Source organism: Zingiber officinale, chromosome 1A (assembly GCF_018446385.1).
Source record: "Zingiber officinale cultivar Zhangliang chromosome 1A, Zo_v1.1, whole genome shotgun sequence".
Classification (NCBI taxonomy): domain Eukaryota; kingdom Viridiplantae; phylum Streptophyta; class Magnoliopsida; order Zingiberales; family Zingiberaceae; genus Zingiber; species Zingiber officinale.
Window position 1 is genome coordinate 1,884,938 of NC_055987.1, and position 21,814 is coordinate 1,906,751.

Genomic DNA, 21,814 nt, shown 5'->3' on the forward strand with positions numbered 1-21,814 from the left:
TAGGGGCCGGCCAAGCCAAGCTTGAAACCCAAGCCTAAAGGTTGGCCTTAAGGTGGTCGGCCAATAGCTTGAAGCCCAAGCTTAGGTGGCCGGCCACATCATATTAAAAAGGATTTTTTATTAAAATTATTTCTTATGTGGATATCATAGTTTTAAAAGAGAGTTTAAAAATTAAATCTTTCCTTTTAAAAGCTTTCTACAAAAATTAAGAAAAGATTTGAAATCTTTCCTTATTTGTAGATTGAAAGGAGATTTTATTTTTAAGAAAAACTTTCCTTTTAACCATGATAATAATTTAAAAGAGAAGTTTAAAAATTAAATATTCTCTTTTATTAGTTTCTACAAAAGATTAAGAAAAGATTTGATATCTTTCCTTATTTGTAGATTGAAAAGAGATTTTAATTTTTAAGAGATAACTTTCCTTTTGGAAATTATCCACATGTTTAAAAGAAGAATTTTAATTTATAAAATTTCCTTTTTATTAACCACCATGAAGGGAAAATTATTGGAGAAATTTTTTATAAATTTCTGGAGACAAATTAGGAAGTTTTAATTAATTAAAACTCTCCTTGTTTATAGCTTGATGGTGGCCGGCCATGTAAATTGAGAATAGGAAAATTGTTTTTAATTAAATAAAATTTTCTTTTCCATGGCAAAAGAATTAAGGAAGTTTTTAATTAAATTTCCTTATTTGCCAAGACCAAGGATTATAAAAGAGGGGGTAGAGGTGCCTTCACGGGTGATCAACTCTATTATTCTTCTCCTCTCTTTTCCTCCTTGGTGGCCGGCCCTAGCTTCTTCCTCTTCTCTTCTTCTTATGGCCGGCGGCAACCTCTCTTTTGGAGCTCTTGATGGTGGCCGGTTCTAGCTAGGAGAAGAAGGAGAGAAAGGTGGTTTTGTTTCTTGCATCCCTTGGAGCTTGGTGGTGGTGGCCGGACCTCTACTTCTCTTGGAGAATTGTGGTGGCCGAAACTTGTAAGGAAGAAGAAGGTACTTGGTGGTTCTCATCTCGGAAGATCGTTGTCCACACAACGTCCGAGGTTAGAAGAGGAATACGGTAGAAGATCAAGAGGTCTTTTAGAAGGTATAACTAGTAATTTTTCCTTTCCGCATCATGCTAGTTATTTATGAAAATAATACCAAATACAAGAGGCTTACGATTCTAGAATTTCGAATATGTTTTTCGATGTTGTGTTCTTTTGTTTTTTTTTCTTTTCCTTGTGATTTGATTGTTCTTTTCGGTTAACCTAAAGTTATTTTAGGAAATTAAATATTACCTTTCTATAAAAGGTTTTGTCTAGTCGGTGGTGGTTGCTCCCATATCCAAGAAGGTCATGTGCCTCGCCACGTCAGTACTGGGAACCAATTATGGAAATTAATATTTAATGGAATTAATAACTTAGGTGATTTGGATCAAACGTGTTAAGTTCCGCAGGAGATCCAAGTCTAAACCTTAAAGAACAAATAGATTAAGTTTTGGATCAAACGTGTTAAGTTCCGCAGGAGATCCAAAATTTAATTTAAAAGAACACATGGTAGCTAGGAAAAGGTTCAGACCTTTGTACAAAATTTTTGTACAGTGGAACCTCTAGGTTTTCCGAGTAGCAACCAACATTAATAACTAAGCAATGATATAAAGGTAGCATTACAATCAGCCCACTTTTTCAAGAGAAGCACAGGACCTATGATACCCTGAACTTTTACATCCTTCGAGCAATTAACTTCAAACACACCACTATGAAAAAGTTCCAAAAGGGACGCCAAAAAAAATCAAAAGTGACTGCTATTCTCTCAACTGCAACTTCAAGTTCCACCACACCAACCTAAAAGGACATTTTGCAAATGATTAACATAAAGCTATAATAAATGGTTCACAATTCTAATATTTCACTATAAAAAAAGACTTTGGATGGCAAAGGTTGGGAAACAGCAAGTTAGAAATTATATTTGCATTACTAAACTAGCTCAATAAAAGCAAGATAAAATGTACTTCCCAATTGTGCAAACGGAGGAAATGTGATATATGATATATGATTCAGATAAAATGGTTCAGAAAAATTGTGATTAGAATAACTTCTATGATGTTTACTGCGATACAAATACTTCTAAAAGGATCACAAAATTAGAAGGCAAAAAATATTTAAAGCATTTCCTGAATAAATCAAGAGTCAAGTATCAGCCTATTTGTCACTGAAGAAGGAAAATGATAGCTAGAACTTGTGTTGGCACTCACTTCTAATTATGAATATCCTAGTACATGTTGTTAGAATCTGCAACAAAAAAAATATAATTATTAACTTCATTTTCTCAATGAACCACTATGATTTAATAAAATAAAATTTGATAGTACCAGCGATAGATGTCAAATTAGCTTCATATGTGTCGTCAACGTTGTTATGATGATTATCTTCAGTTGATCTAACAATCAACACATCGTCATAATTTCAAAATGTAATAAAATAAAAAGAATTTGAGTTTGCAAGTAAAATTATAATAAAAATATAAAATTAATTGACACACATACTTTTGTTGTAAAATTAGGCAGTTGCGCTTGTCATGTGACACACCTCGATATCCACATCCACGACATAACCTGGACTTTGAGATTGACTTCTCTTTTGATGATTTCAATCTCTTCCCGCATCCCTTTGTTCTTATTGAAGAAGGATCAATAATACCAAGACCCTCATCTATGGATTTCTTCCTTTTACTTCCATCACCACATGGTTTAATAATGTTCATCTCTTGAATTTTGTTGTAGATACAATCAAATTATTCATCCAAGAAGTTTGTCCCCTCGTCAGTTAAAGATGCACTATCAATTAATAATGAAGCTTTATAGGATAATCTCGAGTGTCTCGACATCAAAAATCTTTCTGGATCTGGATCTTTTTGCTCCCCCAAAAATAGGATTTCTCAAACCTTTGCATCTTGTGTCCATCGTTTGAGTATATACGTATTAGGCAAATGAAACACTTGGTTGATATGAAAAAATGCTAACATATGCCTGCATGGATTGCCCTCAAACTCAAATTTTGTACAACTACACGATATATAATCCCTCTATTTGTCATGGGTGAGAACCTTTAGTTTGGAGGAAGAACAACTTTAAAATTTTATCACATGGTAAACCACTGAGTCAACTCCTGCAAATGCTTGTTGCACATAATAACCATGACTCTCACCCACTTCACTTTGAAACTCCAGTCATTTCTTTTTTTTGTACAACTTAACCATTTGAGTTTCTGTTGGCCAGTTTGTCTTAATCTTGGGATGCTCATTCATAATAATATGGTCCACAATTAACTCATTATGTCTTTGGTGTCTCAGTGCTCTATTAAAACGGGTAATAAAATCCATTAATGAATTCTTATTTGAAATATACCACTTAAAAAATGAATGTGAGCTTTCAAATCTCTGACTACTTGACATTCCAACACAAAATATATGTCTAAAATATACTGACACCCACTTGCGTCGCAATTCATACATCGATGACAACCAATCATTTTTATCCAAATTAGCACAATTGATAACCTCTTCCCATGACTTCTCAAAATCATCAGGTGTTGTAGAATTTACAATAACATTCTTTATGCTTTGATAGTGATTTTGAAAAGTCAAAGAGTGTAATTTATCTAGGAATTTATTCAGTACGTGCCACAAACAATATTGATGCACTGTTTGAGAGAAAACTTGTGCAATGACTTTCGTCATAGCAAGATCTTGATCAGTGATGATAACATTTTGTGGACCTTTAGGCATGACTTCTACAAACTTCTTAAACAACCAAACAAAAGACTTAATTTTTTCATCACTAAGAAACCCGCAACCAAAAATAATTGTCTGATGATGATGATTAACTCCTACAAATGATGCCAAAATTATATCATATTTATTGGTGATATATGTCTTATCAAATACAACGACATCACAAAATACACTGTATACCCTCCTTGATACATGATCAACCCAAAAATACTTACTAAATTTGTTATCTGAATCAGTCTTATAATCAAAGAAAAAAGCTGAATTCTTCTCTTGCTCAGATGTAAATAACTCGATCAATATTTCGGTATCAATACCCTTTTGTTTATCTCTTAGTTTTTTTTCAAAATTTCTAATATCTCTTTCTGTGCAACCTACCCCCTCATACCCTCCATACTCTATCTCCAATAATCTCATTTGTTGACAAGTTGGTACATTGGCCTCTGAAAACTGTTTAGTCAATGTTCTCTTGGCTGTCAAAATATTACGATGTGAGCGTAGCAAATGCACCTTTGATGGAGTTGAGAGTGGATGATTATGGGTTTCTATGAAGTTACTTACAACCCAATTAGGTCCTATTTGTTTCTTGATAAATGCAATATTTGATTTACAACCCGTTCTAACTGTGCCACGTGCTCTTTCCCTTATCAGTTGATCAGATTTTGTATGTTTAGCATTCCGTATTAGATTTGTATGTCCTTCTTTAAAGCATACAATTTATTTCCACATCACTTCATTTGCCATCTTATTTTTCTTGCTTGTGTTTATCTATGAACTAAATCCGGCTTGTCGTGCATATTGGTTATAGAACAAATATGCTTCCTCTAGTGATGAGAATTTCATCCCAATTTTTGATCATCTGCAACTTGGGGAATATATTCCTGATTATCAACTCTATTTTCTTCCATTTTTGGGAATGTCACATTATATTTAAAAACAGATAAATAGATAAATATATAAAAACTACATCTTATTTCAATTTAAACTCAAAATTACAAGTATTGAACCATTTGATAAAAAATACAACTTATTTCAATTTCAATTTCTAATATTTAATAATTTGTCAAATTTTTAGCTGCTTCAATCAAAAATATCTAATCAGTACTACTATCATACTTCTAGAAAAATGATGACCAAATCAAATAGTAATAACAATAACTCGGTGGACCATGATATAGAAGGAAATGTTTTATAAATATCTTTATGGTTGGCCACTTAGTTGTACTTCAATCAAGAATTTTTAAAATAATATGCTTACATTAATCAAATTTCAGGAAACCATTTTACTTAGCACATAGCTTATGCCTAAAGATATCAACAAAAAGCATGAAAAAAAATATCTCTATGTTATTAGAATATCTATCCGTGTAGTAGTAGATTTAAATGCAACAATGTAGTAGATACAAGTTAGCAAGCATGGGTCTCTGTTTCAATCAATCTTCATTATAGCATATTGGGAAGGAAAAAAAGATGTGTATGCATCAAATGAGAAGGAACTTGGTAGAGGTATACCTCGCAAACTTAGCACAGCGTGGTGAGGGAGACCTTCAACACAAATATTTGAGGGCGCAGCAGGGAAAACCTAACAGCAAAGAAAATCTCAAAATTAATGTCAATATTCTGATTGTTCACAAAAACTCCAACAGGAAAGGGCAAGGCTCATCTGCGAACCCTAGCATCCACGGCGCCTCTGTTAGCTTGTCGCTGCGAGTCTTGGCGCACCGGGAGGACCTCGAGTGAAACATCCCCATATTTTTTTTAAAAAATCTCTCTCATCGACTACTAATGGAATGATCATATGGTAGTACTATCAAGAAACTAACATAACCAATAGACATGACTGTATCAACAAATGTTTATCGATAAAAACAATTACTCCTCAACATTCCTCACTCGAATGATAAAGAAACGAAAATCTCTTGCACTCCCGAACAACGGACAGTACCATGCGTCCATCCTGCCTCCTCGTCTATTCCGTCCGTAGGTCATCCGTCGTATCCGGAGACACATCCTCACCTGTAATGTAGGCATCATGAGTCTACATCCCAACAAGTACAATCCATTATGTAGAACAAGAAATCCTTAAAGTAAGAGAGATAGCAACTAAAAGTCAAATAGAGAAACAGTTCGTATCTTAAATACAATATAAGAAAATGATAAGCATATACGAGTGACACTACATAGCTACTAGAGTGAATATGTCACATATCCGGTAACCACAATTAGAGCCAGTTAATAGTCTCATGAACCTAGAGGTACCTCCTAGAGATCATGCAGTCAGTCATATAGCCGAAGCTACCATATATAATTTATCAATCAAGTTTGGATGGGTCCTCCCTGGAGCTCATCCCGGGTCACCCATCCGGTACTGCTACTACATATTCTCATACTCATTCTATTAGCTATAGTAAATAAACTTAACTATCCTTATCATTTGTTGCAGTCATACATGAATGGTATCGTTCTTTGCAGTTACACATAAATAGTAAATAGTATCATTCTTTGTAGTCATTCATGAGTAGTAAAAGAAAATGGACTCTATTCTTACCACAATCATGCTTATCTAACGAATATTTATAGAAGAGCTTTCTACATGCCACATGTTAAAACATTTTCTAATCTTAACATGCTGGGCCATAGCATAAATAATGCAGAACTATGAACTTACGGAAGAAATCATTAAATCTACCACACCTCAACAGTAGATAGAATTTAGACCAACTTTCCAAAACATCAACCGAAGTTTCCGCCACCACCTAAGTCATCTACCGAAGTAGTTTAACCATTTTCAAGGAACCAGAACAAGATTACTTTGAATTAAAAACAACCCGAATCCCCAATTGTTTGAAGAAAACCAAAGACGCCATACATCACGGAAGGAAACAAATCAAGCTCTAAATCGACTTAGAGATCTCACAGAACCAATCCAAAATTGAACTCCATAGAAAACCCCACACTCTTCACTTAATCTCTCACTCGGGCATTCTAACAATCAGGTTTCCTGCAAGAAAACTCACGGCTTCCACTACCCGGAGGAAAACAAAACCGAACCTTCCCATAACCAATCGACAACCGAGAACTCCCAAAACCAAACAATCCATGGCAAACGAACCCCAACAATAACAGAATACACAGGCGAAAATCTAGAAACCAGAAAAATAACAAGCAAGAATTCAATGAAAGCTCGATTGGAAACCATACACCACTGTAAAGACACCCAATCCACGGAAACAAATCAACGCAACATCTCCCGGTATGAAGCACATTCGCACTGGAAGCCAAACCCGCATCACGATAAAAGAACGCAACATTCCGATTAAAGTCATCATCCGGATGAAACCTCACAACAATCACATTTACAAGAAATAGCCTCAAAAACCATCATCGAATCAAAGAGAAACACTGAAACCTCAGCTAAAACCAAAACATCACCGTATAATTTGCGTCACGATCCTTACAAACCACCGGAGCTCATCCCTATACCTTAGGGATCCCGTGTCAACACAATTAGATATACTTGTCTTCCCTTCTGCATCTCTCTTGAAGAAACCCTTCCCCTAGCCGTAGCCGCCGGTGGTCTTCGCTGGACTCCTCGCCCACGATGCTCCCATGAAGTCGCCGAGATGGGGAAATGCTAGAACAGGTTTCTGAACTTGGTGACCCGTTCGATCGAGTCCAGTGAGTGATTGAAGAGGTGAGGCGGCAATTTTTTTTTGGCACAGTAGCTGGGTGCGGGGGAAATGGTTGAGCTAGGCTTTTATACCTAGGTTTTAATACCTAGGGCAATTAATCCCTAACCTAGGGTACTCCCATTTAATCCCTTTATTTAGTAGTTTCATGATGTCATACCAGTTCGTTTAAATTTCCTAAGAAAATTTAGTAGATGATTTCCTTTATTGTCGCTCATGAGATCTTGATTTATCAATTTCATTTTACCTTATTCAAATTCCTTAACTAACGATTGGGAGACCTTACAATTCTCCCCACTGAAAAAAATAATTTCGTCCTCGAAATTTGACTTACCAAATATTTTAGGGTATCAGTTGCGCAAATCTTGTTCAGTTTCCCAGGTGGCCTCCTCCATCTGCTGATTTTCCCATATGATCTTCACTATCTTGATCTCCTTGTTCCTCAGTTTTCTGACTTGGCGATCAAGGATCGGTTTTGGTTGTTCCTCATAGGTCAGATCTGGCGCCCACTGCATGAACTCATGACTGATCACATGAGATGGATTAGCAATGTATCGCCTAAGCATTGATACATGAAACACATTTTGTACCCTAGACAAATTTGGTGGTAGAGCAACCCGGTACGCTAGAGTTCCAACCCTGTCCAGAATCTCAAAAGGCCCAACATATCTTGGACTGAGCTTCCCTTTCTTTCCGAACCTCAGTACCCCTTTCATTGGTGACACTTTAAGGAACACGTGATCCCCTACTGCAAATTCCAAATCTCTTCGTCGCTTATCAGCATAACTCTTTTGTCAGCTTTGCGCTGTCTGCATTTTGTTCCGAATTTTCTCCACCAGTTCCACTGTTTGGGTTATAATGTCTGGGCCTAGAACTGCCCTCTCTCCGACCTCATCCCAATGCAACGACGTTCTGCACTTTCTTCCATACAACGCTTCATATGAAGTCATACATATTGTGGCATGATAACTGTTATTATAAGTGAACTCTATCAGAGGCAGCTTTGACACCCAATTTCCCTTGAAATCCATTACACATGCTCATAGCAGGTCCTCCAAAATCTGAATCACTCGTTCAGACTGGCCATCCGTCTGGCGATGAAATGCGGTACTAAAAGTGAGCCTGGTCCCCATTCACGATGTAGACTTTCCCAAAACTCGAAGGTGAATTTTGGGTCTCTGTCTGACACAATTTGGATCGAAATTCCATGTAGCCGCACTATCTCTCGTATATACAATTCGACATATTGTGTCATTGTGAATGTGGTCTTTACTGGTAAGAAGTGCGCCGACTTTGTCAATCGATCCACAATAACCCACACTGCGTTTGACCCCCTAGGTGAGGTTGGTAGTCCCACTACAAAATCCATGGAGACCTCTTCCCACTTCCAGATGGGTGTCGAAAGTGGTTCTAGTAGTCCTGCTGGCCTCTGATGTTCGGTCTTTACCTGCTGACATGTAAGACATTCATGTACTACTTTGATTATGTCTTTCTTCATACCTGACCACTAGTATAGTAATTGCATATCCCTATACATTTTGGTGCTTCCAGGTTGCACAGAGTAGGGGTAGTATGTGCTTCATTCATGAGATCCTCTCGTAGTGACCCCATCTGAGGCACCCAGATGCGGCCTTTATAAGGCACAATTCCATCCACTGTCGTGTAAATAGCCTGCCCCTCTTCTTCATCCCTCTGCTTCCATTCAGTTAACTGTTGATCCATCATCTACCCTTTCCGAATTTGATCCAGTAGATTTGATTTTATGGTCAATGCTGACAGTCTAAGCTGTTCTTTTGGTGCTATTACCTCTAAATTCAGCCGTCGAAATTTAGTTATCAACTGTTGTTGTGTAGTTAGCTGCAGCAACATTGCATATTTGTGACTCAATGCATCAGCTACCACATTGGCTTTACCCGGATGGTAGTTGATGTTGCAATCATAATCCTTCACTAGTTCCAGTCACCGTCTTTGTCTCATATTTAGCTCCTTCTGTGTGAAGAAATATTTCAAACTCTTGTGGTCTGTAAAAATCTCACATCGTTCCCTGTAAATATAGTGCCTCCAAATCTTCAAAGCGAAAATGACTACCGCTAGTTCCAGATCATGTGTGGGATAATTCTGCTCATGCATCTTCAACTGACGTGAGGCATATGTAATGACCTTCCCATTCTACATTAGCGCAGCCCCTAATCTAGTTTTAGAGGCGTCAGTGTATACCACAAATCGTCCAGAACCATCCAATATCGCAAGCACTGGTGACGTCGTCAATCTTTCCTTCAACTCCTCAAAACTTTCCTTGCACTGATTTATCTACTCATATCTTACCTCCTTCTTGGGCAGCGAGGTCAAAGGCAGAGCAATCCTGGAGAAGTTCTGAATAAACCTCCGATAATAGCTTGCCAACCCCCAAAAACTCCGAATCTCGGTAACATTCCTTGGTGTATCCCAATTCTGGATTGCCTCAACCTTGGCTGGATCCACTTCTATCCCTTTCCCTGAGACAATGTGCCCTAGAAAGGGTATATGATTCAACCAGAAATCATACTTGCTAAATTTCACGTACAACCGATGATCTTTCAACGTCTGCAACACCGTTGTCAAATGCAGACGATGCTCTTGGTGACTTCGGGAGTAGATTAGTATATCATCAATGAAGATGATAACAAATTGGTCCAGGTAGGAGTGAAAAACCTGATTCATCAAGTCTATAAATGCTGCCGGGGCATTAGTAAGTCTGAATGGCATAACCAGAAATTCATAGTGCCCGTATCGGGTTCTGAATGTTGTTTTGTGCACATCCTGCTCCTTCACCTTCATCTGATGATATCCTAATCTCAAGTCGATTTTTGAAAACACTGTTGCCCTTGTAGCTGATTAAACAAGTCATCGATCCTAGGCAATGGATACTTGTTCATGATTGTAACTCGATTCAATTCTTGGTAATCGATGCATAGATTCATAGTCCCATCTTTCTTGGGTACAAACAACACCGGTGCTCCCCATGGGGGCATGCTCCGTCAAATGAATCCTTTACCCAGTAATTCTTGCAACTGCTCCTTCAAGTCTTTAATTTCAGTAGGTGCCAATCGGTATGGCGCTTTTGACACCGGCGTCGTTCCTGGTACTAGTTCTATTCCGAACTCCACCTCCCGAATCGGGGGTAGCCCTGCAACATCCTCTGGAAACACTTCCGAAAAATCTCGAGCTACCTCCACTTCCTCCAATCTTGGTCGTTGGGTCTCTGATTTAATTGTGATATTGACTAAGAGGCCCTCACACCCCTTGTTTAGCATTCGTCGAGCTTTACACATTGAAATCATGTGAGGAAGGGTCGATCTTGGGACTGCATGAAAAATGAAGAATTCCTCGGTAGGAAGCTTTAACCTAACGGTCCGTTGTTTGCAATCGATGACTGCCTCGTACTGAGTCAGCCAATCCATTCCGAGGATTACATCAAATTCCACCATTTCCAACACAATAAGTTCTGCACTCACCATACAGTTTTGCATCTTTATCTGACAGTTTCTTACCACCCTGTTATTGTATAATTTCACCCCAGAAGGCAAAGAAACACTATATCCCTTAATCATTTGTTCAGGAGTAATGCCTAATTTTGCAATGTAAATCGCAGATATAAATGAATGAGTGGCACCAGAGTCTATTAATGCATGAGCCGGTATACTGGCAACAAAAATCATACTTGTGATAATAGATGCGTCTAAATCCACCTGCTCTTGGGTCATGGAAAATACCCTTCCTTTGATTGGCTCCTTGAGCTGAGGACAGTCCCTAGCAAAATGCCCTGCCTTTTTGCACATATAGCAAACATCAATACCAGTCAGACACTGTCCAGCATGTATCTTCTCGCACTTGGGGCACCAGACTTTGTTCTCAACCTTGGAAGTAGTACCTTCAGCTGGTTGTGATTTTTGAAACTAAGGGTGTGGCTGTGTCTGTCTAGGTGGTTCCTTGCCCTGATACTGGCTAGAAACTGACTTCTTCTTGCCTGGCTCCTGTTGATCCCTTCCCTGATAACTCAATCTGTTATTTTGGGCTTCCTTGACCATGACGTTCCTGTCACTTTCAGACATCAGTGCCTGGTCAACTGTCTCCCTGAATGTGGTGACTCGGCTTAGTCTGACGTCATGGCGAATGACAGCTCTCAATCCTTTAGTGAAGTGCTTCAACTTCTCAATTGGTTGGCTGACAATCATGGGTACGAAGTAGCGTCCCCTCTCGAACCTTCTGACATACTCTGCCACCGTCAGATCTCCCTGGCGAAGTTCCAAGAATTCTCTTGCCAACCGAGTTCTATTGTCAGCGGTGAATTATTTCCCGTAGAATACCTCCTTTAAATCAGCCCATGTCAACGTAGAAAAATCCACTGTCAATCGTGCACCTTCCCACCATACCCGTGCATCATCTCGCAACATAAATATTGCGCACCTGACCTTATCCGTATCCGTGAGTTGCATGAAATCATAAATCCTCTCTAGAGCTCGAATCCATCCTTCTACAACGATCGGATCTGTGGTGCCTTTAAACTCCGTCGGTCCTAGCTCCCGAAATTGCCTGTAGACCGGGTGCGCACTAGGTGTAGGACGTCTAGGTGTGCTCTCCTGTTCCCTAGCCTGCAATAGTTGCTGAATCTGTTTCCCATCGATACGATTCTGCTCCCATAGAAGTGCAGTAAGTCCCTCTAGAAACTGGTTGTTCTGACCACCTATATCACCATTGTTCCTTCGACCAGCCATAACATGTATAATTCCATTTTAATCTCATGTGTGTCCTATAAGTACATATCAGTATATCAATCATAGCAGTACTAGCTATCGAATTAAAGAAGAACTATAATAACATAAATCTTACAAACTTGTTGACTGAAGCAGTCGAGTTCCTAACGAGATGGCTGGCGCATGCCGTCCCTTAGGAGTGTGCTCTGATACCAACTGAAACATCCCTAGATTTTTTTTTATTTAAAAAATCTCTCTCATCAACTACTAATGGAATGATCATATGGCAGTACTATCAAGAAACTAACATAACCAATAGACATGGCTATATCAACAAATGTTTATCGATAAAAACAATTACTCCTCAACATTCCTCACCCGAATGATAAAGAAACAAAAATTTCTCGTACTCTCGGACAACGGACAGTACCATGCGTCCATCCCACCTCCTCGTCTACTCCGTCCGTAGGTCATCCATCGTATCCGGAGACACATCCTCACCTGTAATGTAGGCATCATGAGTCTACATCCCAGCAAGTACAATCCATTATGTAGAACAAGAAATCCTTAAAGTAAGAGAGATAGCAACTAAAAGTCAAATAGAGAAACAGTTCGTATCCTAAATACAATATAAGAAAATGATAAGCATGTACCAGTGACACTACATAGTGTTAGGATGTATACTAAAAGCCTAGCTTTTGGTATAAACATTTATCTAGAAATAAGAATCACATTGGTCAAATGTCTACATTTATGATAAATGTAGTTGTTCAATTAATTTATATTGTAGATAACATGGTGTGTGGTGTCACACACAGAAGATCATATTATCAGTACCTTATAAATTATAAACAGTAGCTCACGACCAAGATGGAAAGGAACAAACCATTGGAAGGTCGTAGTGTAATTAGGTATTAGTTTATCTTAACTATATAATTACACTAGTACACTTAGAGTGTATTGAGTAGGACCATTAGAGGTCGTTTCTTTTATACTGACTTTATAAAGGAACAAAGACCTCAGTTATTATGGAAGTGTGTGCTCTTAATCCTAATATACTAACAAGAACATATATTTGATATTTATTTCTTTAATTTATCAATGGGTGAGATTTAGTTCGATAAATCAATAAGCCCGATAAGTTGGGAAATGATATCACTTATAGTGTATGTTGTTGATTATAGAAGGAAACTGTGTCCTAGTAATCTAGGTTGAGAATGTCCCCAAGAGGACCTCATAAGAATTGTCATGTTAAACCCTGCAGGTGGACTTAGTCCTGTTGGTGCGGGAAGCATCCGACAATCGAACCTTGGTTTTGATAATGGCAAAGGATTCAAAGTTAAGTTAGTGTGTGATCTAACATGTTTGAATGAGTGTTTCAGGAAAGTCCTAGCTGCGGTTAGGCAGGTGAAAAACCCTAAGGGGTGGTAACCTTAGGTCCAAGGGGGCGGTAACCCTAGGTGGAGGAAAACCCTATGGGGCGGTAACCTTAGGTCCTAGGGGGCGGTAACCCTAGGTGGAGAAAAACCCTAGGGGGTGGTAACCCTAGGCGGTAAGTCCATTGGTCCGAGGATCGGACCGGCATCGTGTAATCTCTCCCGAGGGAGTAGTGAGGGCGCTCCCGTAGAGGGAACAAGAGGCGTCGGTCGACCTAGGGTTTCGTTGGAAATTCAGACTTTGACGCCCAAAGAGTCGGTTATTCCTTACTTTGTTTTATCAAATTCTAACACTGTCTTACGGTATTTTGCTCGGACTAACCTTTGTTTGCGGTGAGGAACCTGCTGAAAAGGTCCGCGCCCGGATTAAATTTTATCCCCGCCACGCTGGAGCATCCCGTGGTTGGACACGTCACCTGTGCGCCGAAAGGATCCAGCCTCAATGTCATATAAAAGAGGGTTGAGGTGCAGCTAACACAACAAGCTATCTTCCTTCATGTGCTGTTCAAGAAACGACTCTAAAGTGTTGTTACACATTTACCACCTAAAGCTTCAGATTATTATTTTGTTGTCGGATTATTTCAAATCCAACAGACTTATTTCCGTGTACTTATTCACGATATTATAGTTGTTCACCAAGCGATCAAGGATCGCGGCCTCGAGTAGAGTCGCCTTAGGCCCGAACGGCATTCCCCGTGTCTCGTGTTTGATTGTCTTTATTCACCGCTTATTACTCTATCGCTTATATACGATTTACGATTTCAAAAAGCGAAGACACCTATCCCCCTTTAGCGCTTTCGATCCATCAATTGATATTAGAGCGGAGTCATTTTGAATCGGTACAACCACCATTCAAAATATTTTTGTCGTGGTATCTTTTTTCGGAGTCGATTAGAATTTAGCCTCATAACTATATTCTAATTCTTTTTCCCTCGAATCGGTTTTCTCGGAATTGGTGCAACACCACCCGAGTTCGTGATTCATTTTTTTTTTCTTCCGCACTACTAAGCCAGGACCATGTCCTGGGACATTTTTTTGTAGTTGTTTTTCGCTTTAGGTAAAACTGAAATGGCCCTTCAAGAAGGCTACAGTACTACCCGCCCGCCGCTATTCACCGGAGACGACTTCGGGTACTGGAAAGGTCGGATGGAGGCATATCTCCATACTCACTTTGAAGTCTGGATGATTGTCAAAACCGGATTCGAACTACCATCTGACACCACCGGCAAACCACTACCGTACAAGGACTGGGATGCATCCTTAATCAAGAAAGTGGAAGCTAATGCCAAGGCAACCTGCACCCTCCAGTGTGGCCTATCAAAAGAAGAACTCAACCGCGTCGGCCCCTTCAACAGCGCCAAAGAATTGTGGGAGAAGCTCATTAAACTTCACGAAGGGACATCCGACACCAAAGTAAGTAAAAGAGACTTAATTTTTAATAAATTATTTAACATCAAATTGCAGGAAGGTGAAACAGCCGCCCAACTCCATGCCCGGATTCAAGATCTGCTCAATGGTCTTCATGCAATTGGACAGAAGGTAGACAACCGGGACATCATAAGGTATTCTCTAAACGCCTTTCCAAGGAACACCTTGTGGGCATCCATGGTAGATGCCTACAAGGTCTCCAAGGACTTGTCTACCATTAAATTAGATGAACTGTTTGCAGAATTCGAACTTCACGAACAGACTAATGCACGCCCGACCGAGAAAGGGTTGGCTTTGGTTGCAGGAACAGGGAGATCGCGTGAGTCAAAGGTCAAGCGAAGAACCGAACCTGAGTCAGAAGAAGAACCAGACTCAGAAGACGACGATGAACTCACAATCGAAATAGTCAGCTTAGTAAAGAAGCTCTGCAAAAAGAAGGGCTTCAACAAAAAGGATCTCAGAAAGGTCATTCAGTCTAAAGAAGCCCAACCAAGCTCGAAGGTCAAATTCGAAGTGACATGCTACGGGTGCAATCAGAAGGGTCACATCAAGGCGAATTGCCCGAACCAGAAGGATCCAAAGAAACCCAAAAGAAAGAAGGCATTGAAGGCAACATGGGACGAGTCTTCTTCCGAGGAATCCGACGACGAAGAACAAGAACAGACGAACTTTCTTGCCTTGACAGCCCGGGACTTCACCAACGGATCCGGAAGTGAGGACGAATCGGAAGCCAAGTCCGAGAGAAGCCACGGATCCGCATCCGTTTCCGAAGGGCCGAACTGTAAGTAAAAGTCGGTTATATAGTTTAATTAATTATTTAATGCATAAAGTAGCTAAGTCTAAGATTCGAATTAAAGCGCTTCTAAAGGAGGTAACACTCCTTAAAGAAACGCCTAACAACGAATCCTTAACTGATCAAGTTCAGACTGGAACCTCAACTCAAGTTCAAAAACTTGAGGAAGAGAATTCCAATCTGAAAAGTCAAGTCAAGGATTTGAAAACAACTCTAGAGCGATTTTCCTTGGGATCCAAGAATCTTGACTTAATTCTTGGAACTCAAAGGGCAATCTACAATCGAACTGGACTAGGATATAAAAAGAAGTATAAATCTTACCTATCCTTAATAAAACCAAATAGAAAAATGGTCCAAGCATGGGTTGCCAAGTCCAACCTAATCAATCAAGTTGGACTTGGATATTATTGGGCTCCTAAGGATCAAATACATTACCTCAATAAACCTTATCAAGGCTATGATCCAGGGGGAGCTAAAACAATAAAAATCCGAAATTAGTCAAAAAAACTCAAAATTCAAAATCCAAAATTAATTCAAAAACTCAAAATTAAAAAATTCGAAATTAAAACTTAAAATTCAAATTCAAAAATTCGAAAACTCAAAAACTGAAGATTCGAAATTAATCTAAAAATTCAAAATTTAAAAATTCGAAATTAATTATTAAAATTTAAAATTCAAATTCGAAATTAATTATTCATTCAAATTCGAAATTAATTATTAAAATTTAAAATTTAAAATTCAAAATTCGAAATTAATTATTGAAATTCAAAATTCAAATTCGAAATTAATTATTCATTTAAATTCGAAATTAATTCGAAATTAATTATTAAAATTTAAAATTCATATTCGAAATTAATTATTAAAATTCAAAATTCAAAATTCAAAATTCAAAATTCAAAATTCAAAATTTGAAATTAATTCAAAAATCCAAAAATCAAAATAGAAGAAGGGTCCAGAATAGCTGGCAACTCCGAAATCTATTTACCCGATTGGGTAACCGAACTTAATCTACCCGAAATGGGTAAACAAGAGTAGATTACCCGACAGGGTTAATAAGGATAGATTAAAAGGGTTAGATTTAACTTGAAACACAGTACTGGTGAAGCTTTTGGATGATAGTACGTTGGGGAAACTCGGGCATCGCATGTCTAGGAAGATATGGCTTCGACCTGGTGCATTTGGCCAAGTGGAACTAACCGAAGCTACCCTTAAATGGATCCTAATTAGTTAGACCAAGGTTTAGTATTAAGCTCAATGGGTAGGACTATTTGGGAAACCTCGAAGGCATGGTTACTTTAATGAGCTCCTTGTGACTCACCATAGCCCAGAAGTTTATCCAAAGAATGCTTACTTGTTGAACCCAAAGCTAAACCTGAATCTAACATAAAGTTAAACAAAATCCTATAAATTGAACTAATTCATCTCACAGAATAATAGGAGCCCCTGATTGAAAACATAGATCGGGTGAGATGACTAAGCAAACTCAATTTTAAATCTTACTTAAGTTAAGTTAAACATTTTTTAAAATTAAATTAACTCAAAAATCTCCAAACTACTTAATTTAAAATCAAATTAGATCAAACGTTTTTTAAACATTTTTTTAATTAAATTAAATGTTATTAATAAATTAAATTAAATTTAAAAAAAAAAACGAACGAAACAAGGTCAAAAACCGGGGGTGGGCGCCCCCGGTATTCTGACTCAGGGCACCCGCAGAGGTCCCGGGCGCCCCGCCTCACACGACCCCGAGCGCCCGTAACACATCCGGGCGCTCGGACTCCCTTATATATAGGGGGCAGCAGGCGCCCCCTACCCTTGCACCCAAGTTTTCCTTAAAGCTTTTTAGCTTCCCTGCGAAGACTTTCAAAATTAAAATTTTCCGCAGTTGATACGGAGTCGTGACTCAACCGAGGTCGTCAGTTCTAAAAATTTCTTACAATGGCTCCTCGGTAAAAATTCTATCCTCTCCTAAACTTTATTTCTTATAATACTTGTTTATTTCTTAGTGTAATATTAGTTTGAAATTTAGGAAGCGTTCTAAATCTGGTGCTGGGCCCTCTACACCTAGCATTGACCCTAGGTTTCCCACCGAAGAACTTAGGATTAAGTTTATGTCAACAAATTACATGGCCATTAGAACCAAATGTATAGATAGATCGTTCTTTCTACGCTCTTGTATTCCAGTCTCCGAGGCTATAAGCCACTATAGGTTGCGAAACCTTGTTGAGTGCACCAGCCCAGTAAACATAAGTTTATGTGCCGAATTTTACAACAACCTAGTGAAAGTAGACGACTACTCCTATACCACTAGGGCAGCTGGCACAGATATCACATTATCTCCCACCACCATTCGTGAGTTTCTAGGGTTACGAGAGTCATCCTGTACCTTTTTATGCTATCCTCCTAGAGAGCTACATTTTGGAGATCCCTACTCACACATTACCCTCGATACGATTTATTCGTATTTCTTTGAGGACCAGTGTGATCCCACTGAGACCCAGTTTAGGTCACTTAACCTTAGAATTCAGGACTACGCCCTTTATAGGGTTCTAGTGCTTTGTATTCTACCGCTGACCACTCACGACATTGCGGTGATGCGTCCATTTCACTCCTTTCTTCTCTATGCCATGTGTCATAGGTTAGACATAGACATTAGCCTACACATCTTTTCCACTATTATTTACACAGCCGGATACGTGACCAGCAGACGAGTACATATGTCTTACTGTCACATTCTGACAGCTTACATGTCCTCATTGCACATTGATGTCACCGGAGGTGACATCCGCCACATGACCGAGTTTGACATCATAGGAGCTAGGAACTTTTCCCTAGCAAATATCCATATAGACGACGAGGGTACCATGTCCTGGCGTAGGGGGGCACAGCACCAGCAGGCGGGGGAGGTAGAGCAAGATGAGTTCATGTTAGCACTATTTCCTGAGGAGGCTGCTCCTGCCCCACCACCACCTCGAGCACCACACCCAGCTCCTCGCACTCTAGCTGATCGAGTTTCCGGACTAGAGAGGGCTATGTTGAGTCTCCAGCACGAGAGCTCCGAGTTTCATCAGTCCATGCGGCGAGAGGTCTCCGATCTTCGACGAGAGGTCCGACAGGAGGTCTCCGACTTACGACAAGACGTACGACAGGAGCTCTCCGACCTGCGCCGAGATCTACGAGAGGACGATCGAGCTCGTCACACTGAGCTCCTGACACTACTCCGGTCGCTGGGTTCCGGACCACCTCCCTCATCATCTCAGTAGCTCTGACTGTAGCTCTATTATGACTCTAATACAGCATGTAGCAGCTCTATTATGACTCTGTTATCTATTTAATCTAATAGACTGGTTTACTTCAGACTTGATTGACTATACCTTAATCTAATAGATCAGTCTTTTAATAACATTTTCAAAATTCTAGGCAAAACTTGATTTTTCAAAATCCCTACTTTACTAGACTTTCAAAAGTTGGGTTTAGCCTAGGATTTCCCCTAGAAATCATGTTCCCCCAGGACTCAGCCAGAGCATCTCACAAACACCTAGGTATACCTTGATTGTGTTTGTAAAACATAGAACGGTGTGAGATGCATAGGATACAGCCTGGACTCGAGAATGCTTATTTCTGTGCATCAATATGAGTCTGGGCGTTAAATACGTCACTAAAAGTAATCAAATCAAGTCTTCCAGCCTTAGTCAAATCTAACTGGATCAATTGACTTGACTTGACTAACCAAGTGAACACTGTTGCCCTCTAGGCAATTAGCAAGTAGCTAAACGGTTAGACAGTTGGTGGAGGAGATAATAAGTTTAAGCATCTCTGTACCTAAGGGATCTGATACCTGATCAAAACAAATCTTGACTCATGCTTGGACTTTAGGGCTCTGATACCTTACTAAAACAAATGGCAAGCTATTAAAATATATATATATATATATATATATATATATATATATGGACAATCTTTCTCCTTTGCCTTAAGTATTCTTGAAATTCATTTCAAAAACATGCCTTAAGCAGCTTTCTCAAAAACCTTCTCCAAATTTAAAACTTTCAAGTGTCCTCTACTTTGAAAATTTTTGTTAGAAAGACATTTAAGCTGAAACTTTTTCAAAAATTCGTTAAGTTAAAATTATTTAAAACTTTGAATTTAAATGAATTTAGACATTTGTTTGTGAAAATTAATTTTGAATTCAAGTTGAAAATCAAAGTTTAAGAAAATTTTGGAAATTTTGATTTTCAAGTTGAAAAATTTTTGAAAATTTTGTTTGAAAATCTCTGAAATTGAAAATCTTGTTTGAAAATTTCTAAAGTTGAAAATTTTGTTTGACAATTTCTGAAGTTGAAAATTGTGCTTTGAAAATTTTTCAAAAACTAGCTCATTGTTGATATATGGCAAAGGAGGAGAGTAGAGAAATTCAAGTCAAAGAAAGAGTAGAGAAATTCAAAGAAAATATTTTAAAAGAGAGCTTGTATTAAGGGGGAGCGATATTTATCTTGCTATCACGCTTATCCTGTTTCTTGTGCTTATACATATCTTTTACTTAATATTGAATTTCGGTTGCCATTATCAAAAAGGGGGAGATTGTTGGTGCGGGAAGCATCCGACGATCGAACCTTGGTTTTGATAATGGCAAAGGATTCAAAGTTAAGTTAGTGTGTGATCTAATATGTTTGAATGAGTGTTTCAGGAAAGTCCTAGCTGCGGTTAGGCAGGTGAAAAACCCTAAGGGGTGGTAACCTTAGGTCCAAGGGGGCGGTAACCCTAGGTGGAGGAAAACCCTAAGGGGCGGTAACCTTAGGTCCTAGGGGGCGGTAACCCTTGGTGGAGGAAAACCCTAAGGGGCGGTAACCTTAGGTCCTAGGGGGCGGTAACCCTAGGTGGAGAAAAACCCTAGGGGGTGGTAACCCTAGGTCCTAGGGGGTGGTAACCCTAGACGATAAGTCCAGTTGGTCTGGAGGATCGACGGCATCGTAATCTCTCCCGAGGGAGTAGGTGAGGACGCTGCCCGTAGGGAAAAGAGGTGTCGTCGACCTAGGTTTCAAATGGAACCGTCGACTTTGACGATCCAAGATAGTTATTCCTTACTTTGTTTTATCGATTCTAACACTGCTCTTAGGTATTTTGCTTGACTAACCTTTGTTTGCGGTGAGGAACCTGCTGGAAAAAAGGAACAGGTCCGGGCGCCCGGGATCAAATTTATCCCTACCGCGACTTCGCCACGTGGAGCATCCTGGTTGGTTGGACACGTCACTCCAGCGCCCGAAAGATCAGCGCTCAATATCATATAAAAGAGGGTTGAGGTGCCAACACAACAATCAACAAGCCTTCCTTCACTGTAATCGCCAAGAAACGACTTAAAGTGTCATATAATACTACGACCTAAAGCTTCAGTTATTATTTTGTTGTCGGTATTATTTCAATTCCAGTTGTACTTATTTCCGTGTACTTATTCACGATATTATAGTTGTTTCCCACCGGAAGCGATCAAGGATCGCGGGCCTTCTAGTAGGAGTCGCCTTAGGCTCCGAACAAAGTAATTCCCTGTGTCTCTGTGTTTGACTGTCTTTATTCCGCTGCTTATTACTCTATCAGTTTCACGTACGATTTACGATTTCGAAAAATAAAATAGTCACGAGCGCTATTCACCCCCCCCCCCCCCTCTAGCGCTTTCGATCCATCAAGTCCGACATGACGATAAGGTTGAGTGGTACTACTCTTGGACTAAGATATTAATTAAATGAGTTGTCAGTAACTCACTTAATTAGTGAACATTCGACATCTTAAACACAGGGAGACTAACACACTCATAATAAGAAGGAGCCCAAAATGTAATTTGGGATTGGTGCGGTAGTTCAATAATAATTCTCTAGTGGAATGAATTATTATTGATAAAATTAAGTTGTGTGTTCGGGGGCGAACACAGGATGCTTAATTTTATCGGGAGACCAAAACCAATTCCTCCTCTTG

The 21,814-nt window shown here is 39.2% G+C and overlaps 1 protein-coding gene and 1 long non-coding RNA gene across 2 annotated transcripts; both read right to left on the reverse strand.

Moving 5' to 3' along the window:
- Window positions 1-1,614: 1,614 nt before the first annotated feature.
- LOC122015231 lies at window positions 1,615-7,572 on the reverse strand. The gene is made up of 4 exons (XR_006120852.1): window positions 7,201-7,572; window positions 5,440-5,784; window positions 5,281-5,350; window positions 1,615-1,823 (listed from the first exon to the last, which is right to left on the reverse strand). It is a non-coding gene; the product is annotated as an uncharacterized LOC122015231 (long non-coding RNA).
- Window positions 7,573-10,474: 2,902 nt separating this feature from the next.
- On the reverse strand, window positions 10,475-12,211 carry LOC122039050. Its single transcript, XM_042599064.1, has 3 exons — window positions 11,804-12,211; window positions 11,464-11,731; window positions 10,475-11,373 (listed from the first exon to the last, which is right to left on the reverse strand). The coding sequence occupies exons 1-3, from the start codon at window positions 12,209-12,211 to the stop codon at window positions 10,475-10,477; spliced, it is 1,575 nt and encodes a 524-aa protein (XP_042454998.1).
- Between the last annotated feature and the right edge of the window lie 9,603 nt (window positions 12,212-21,814).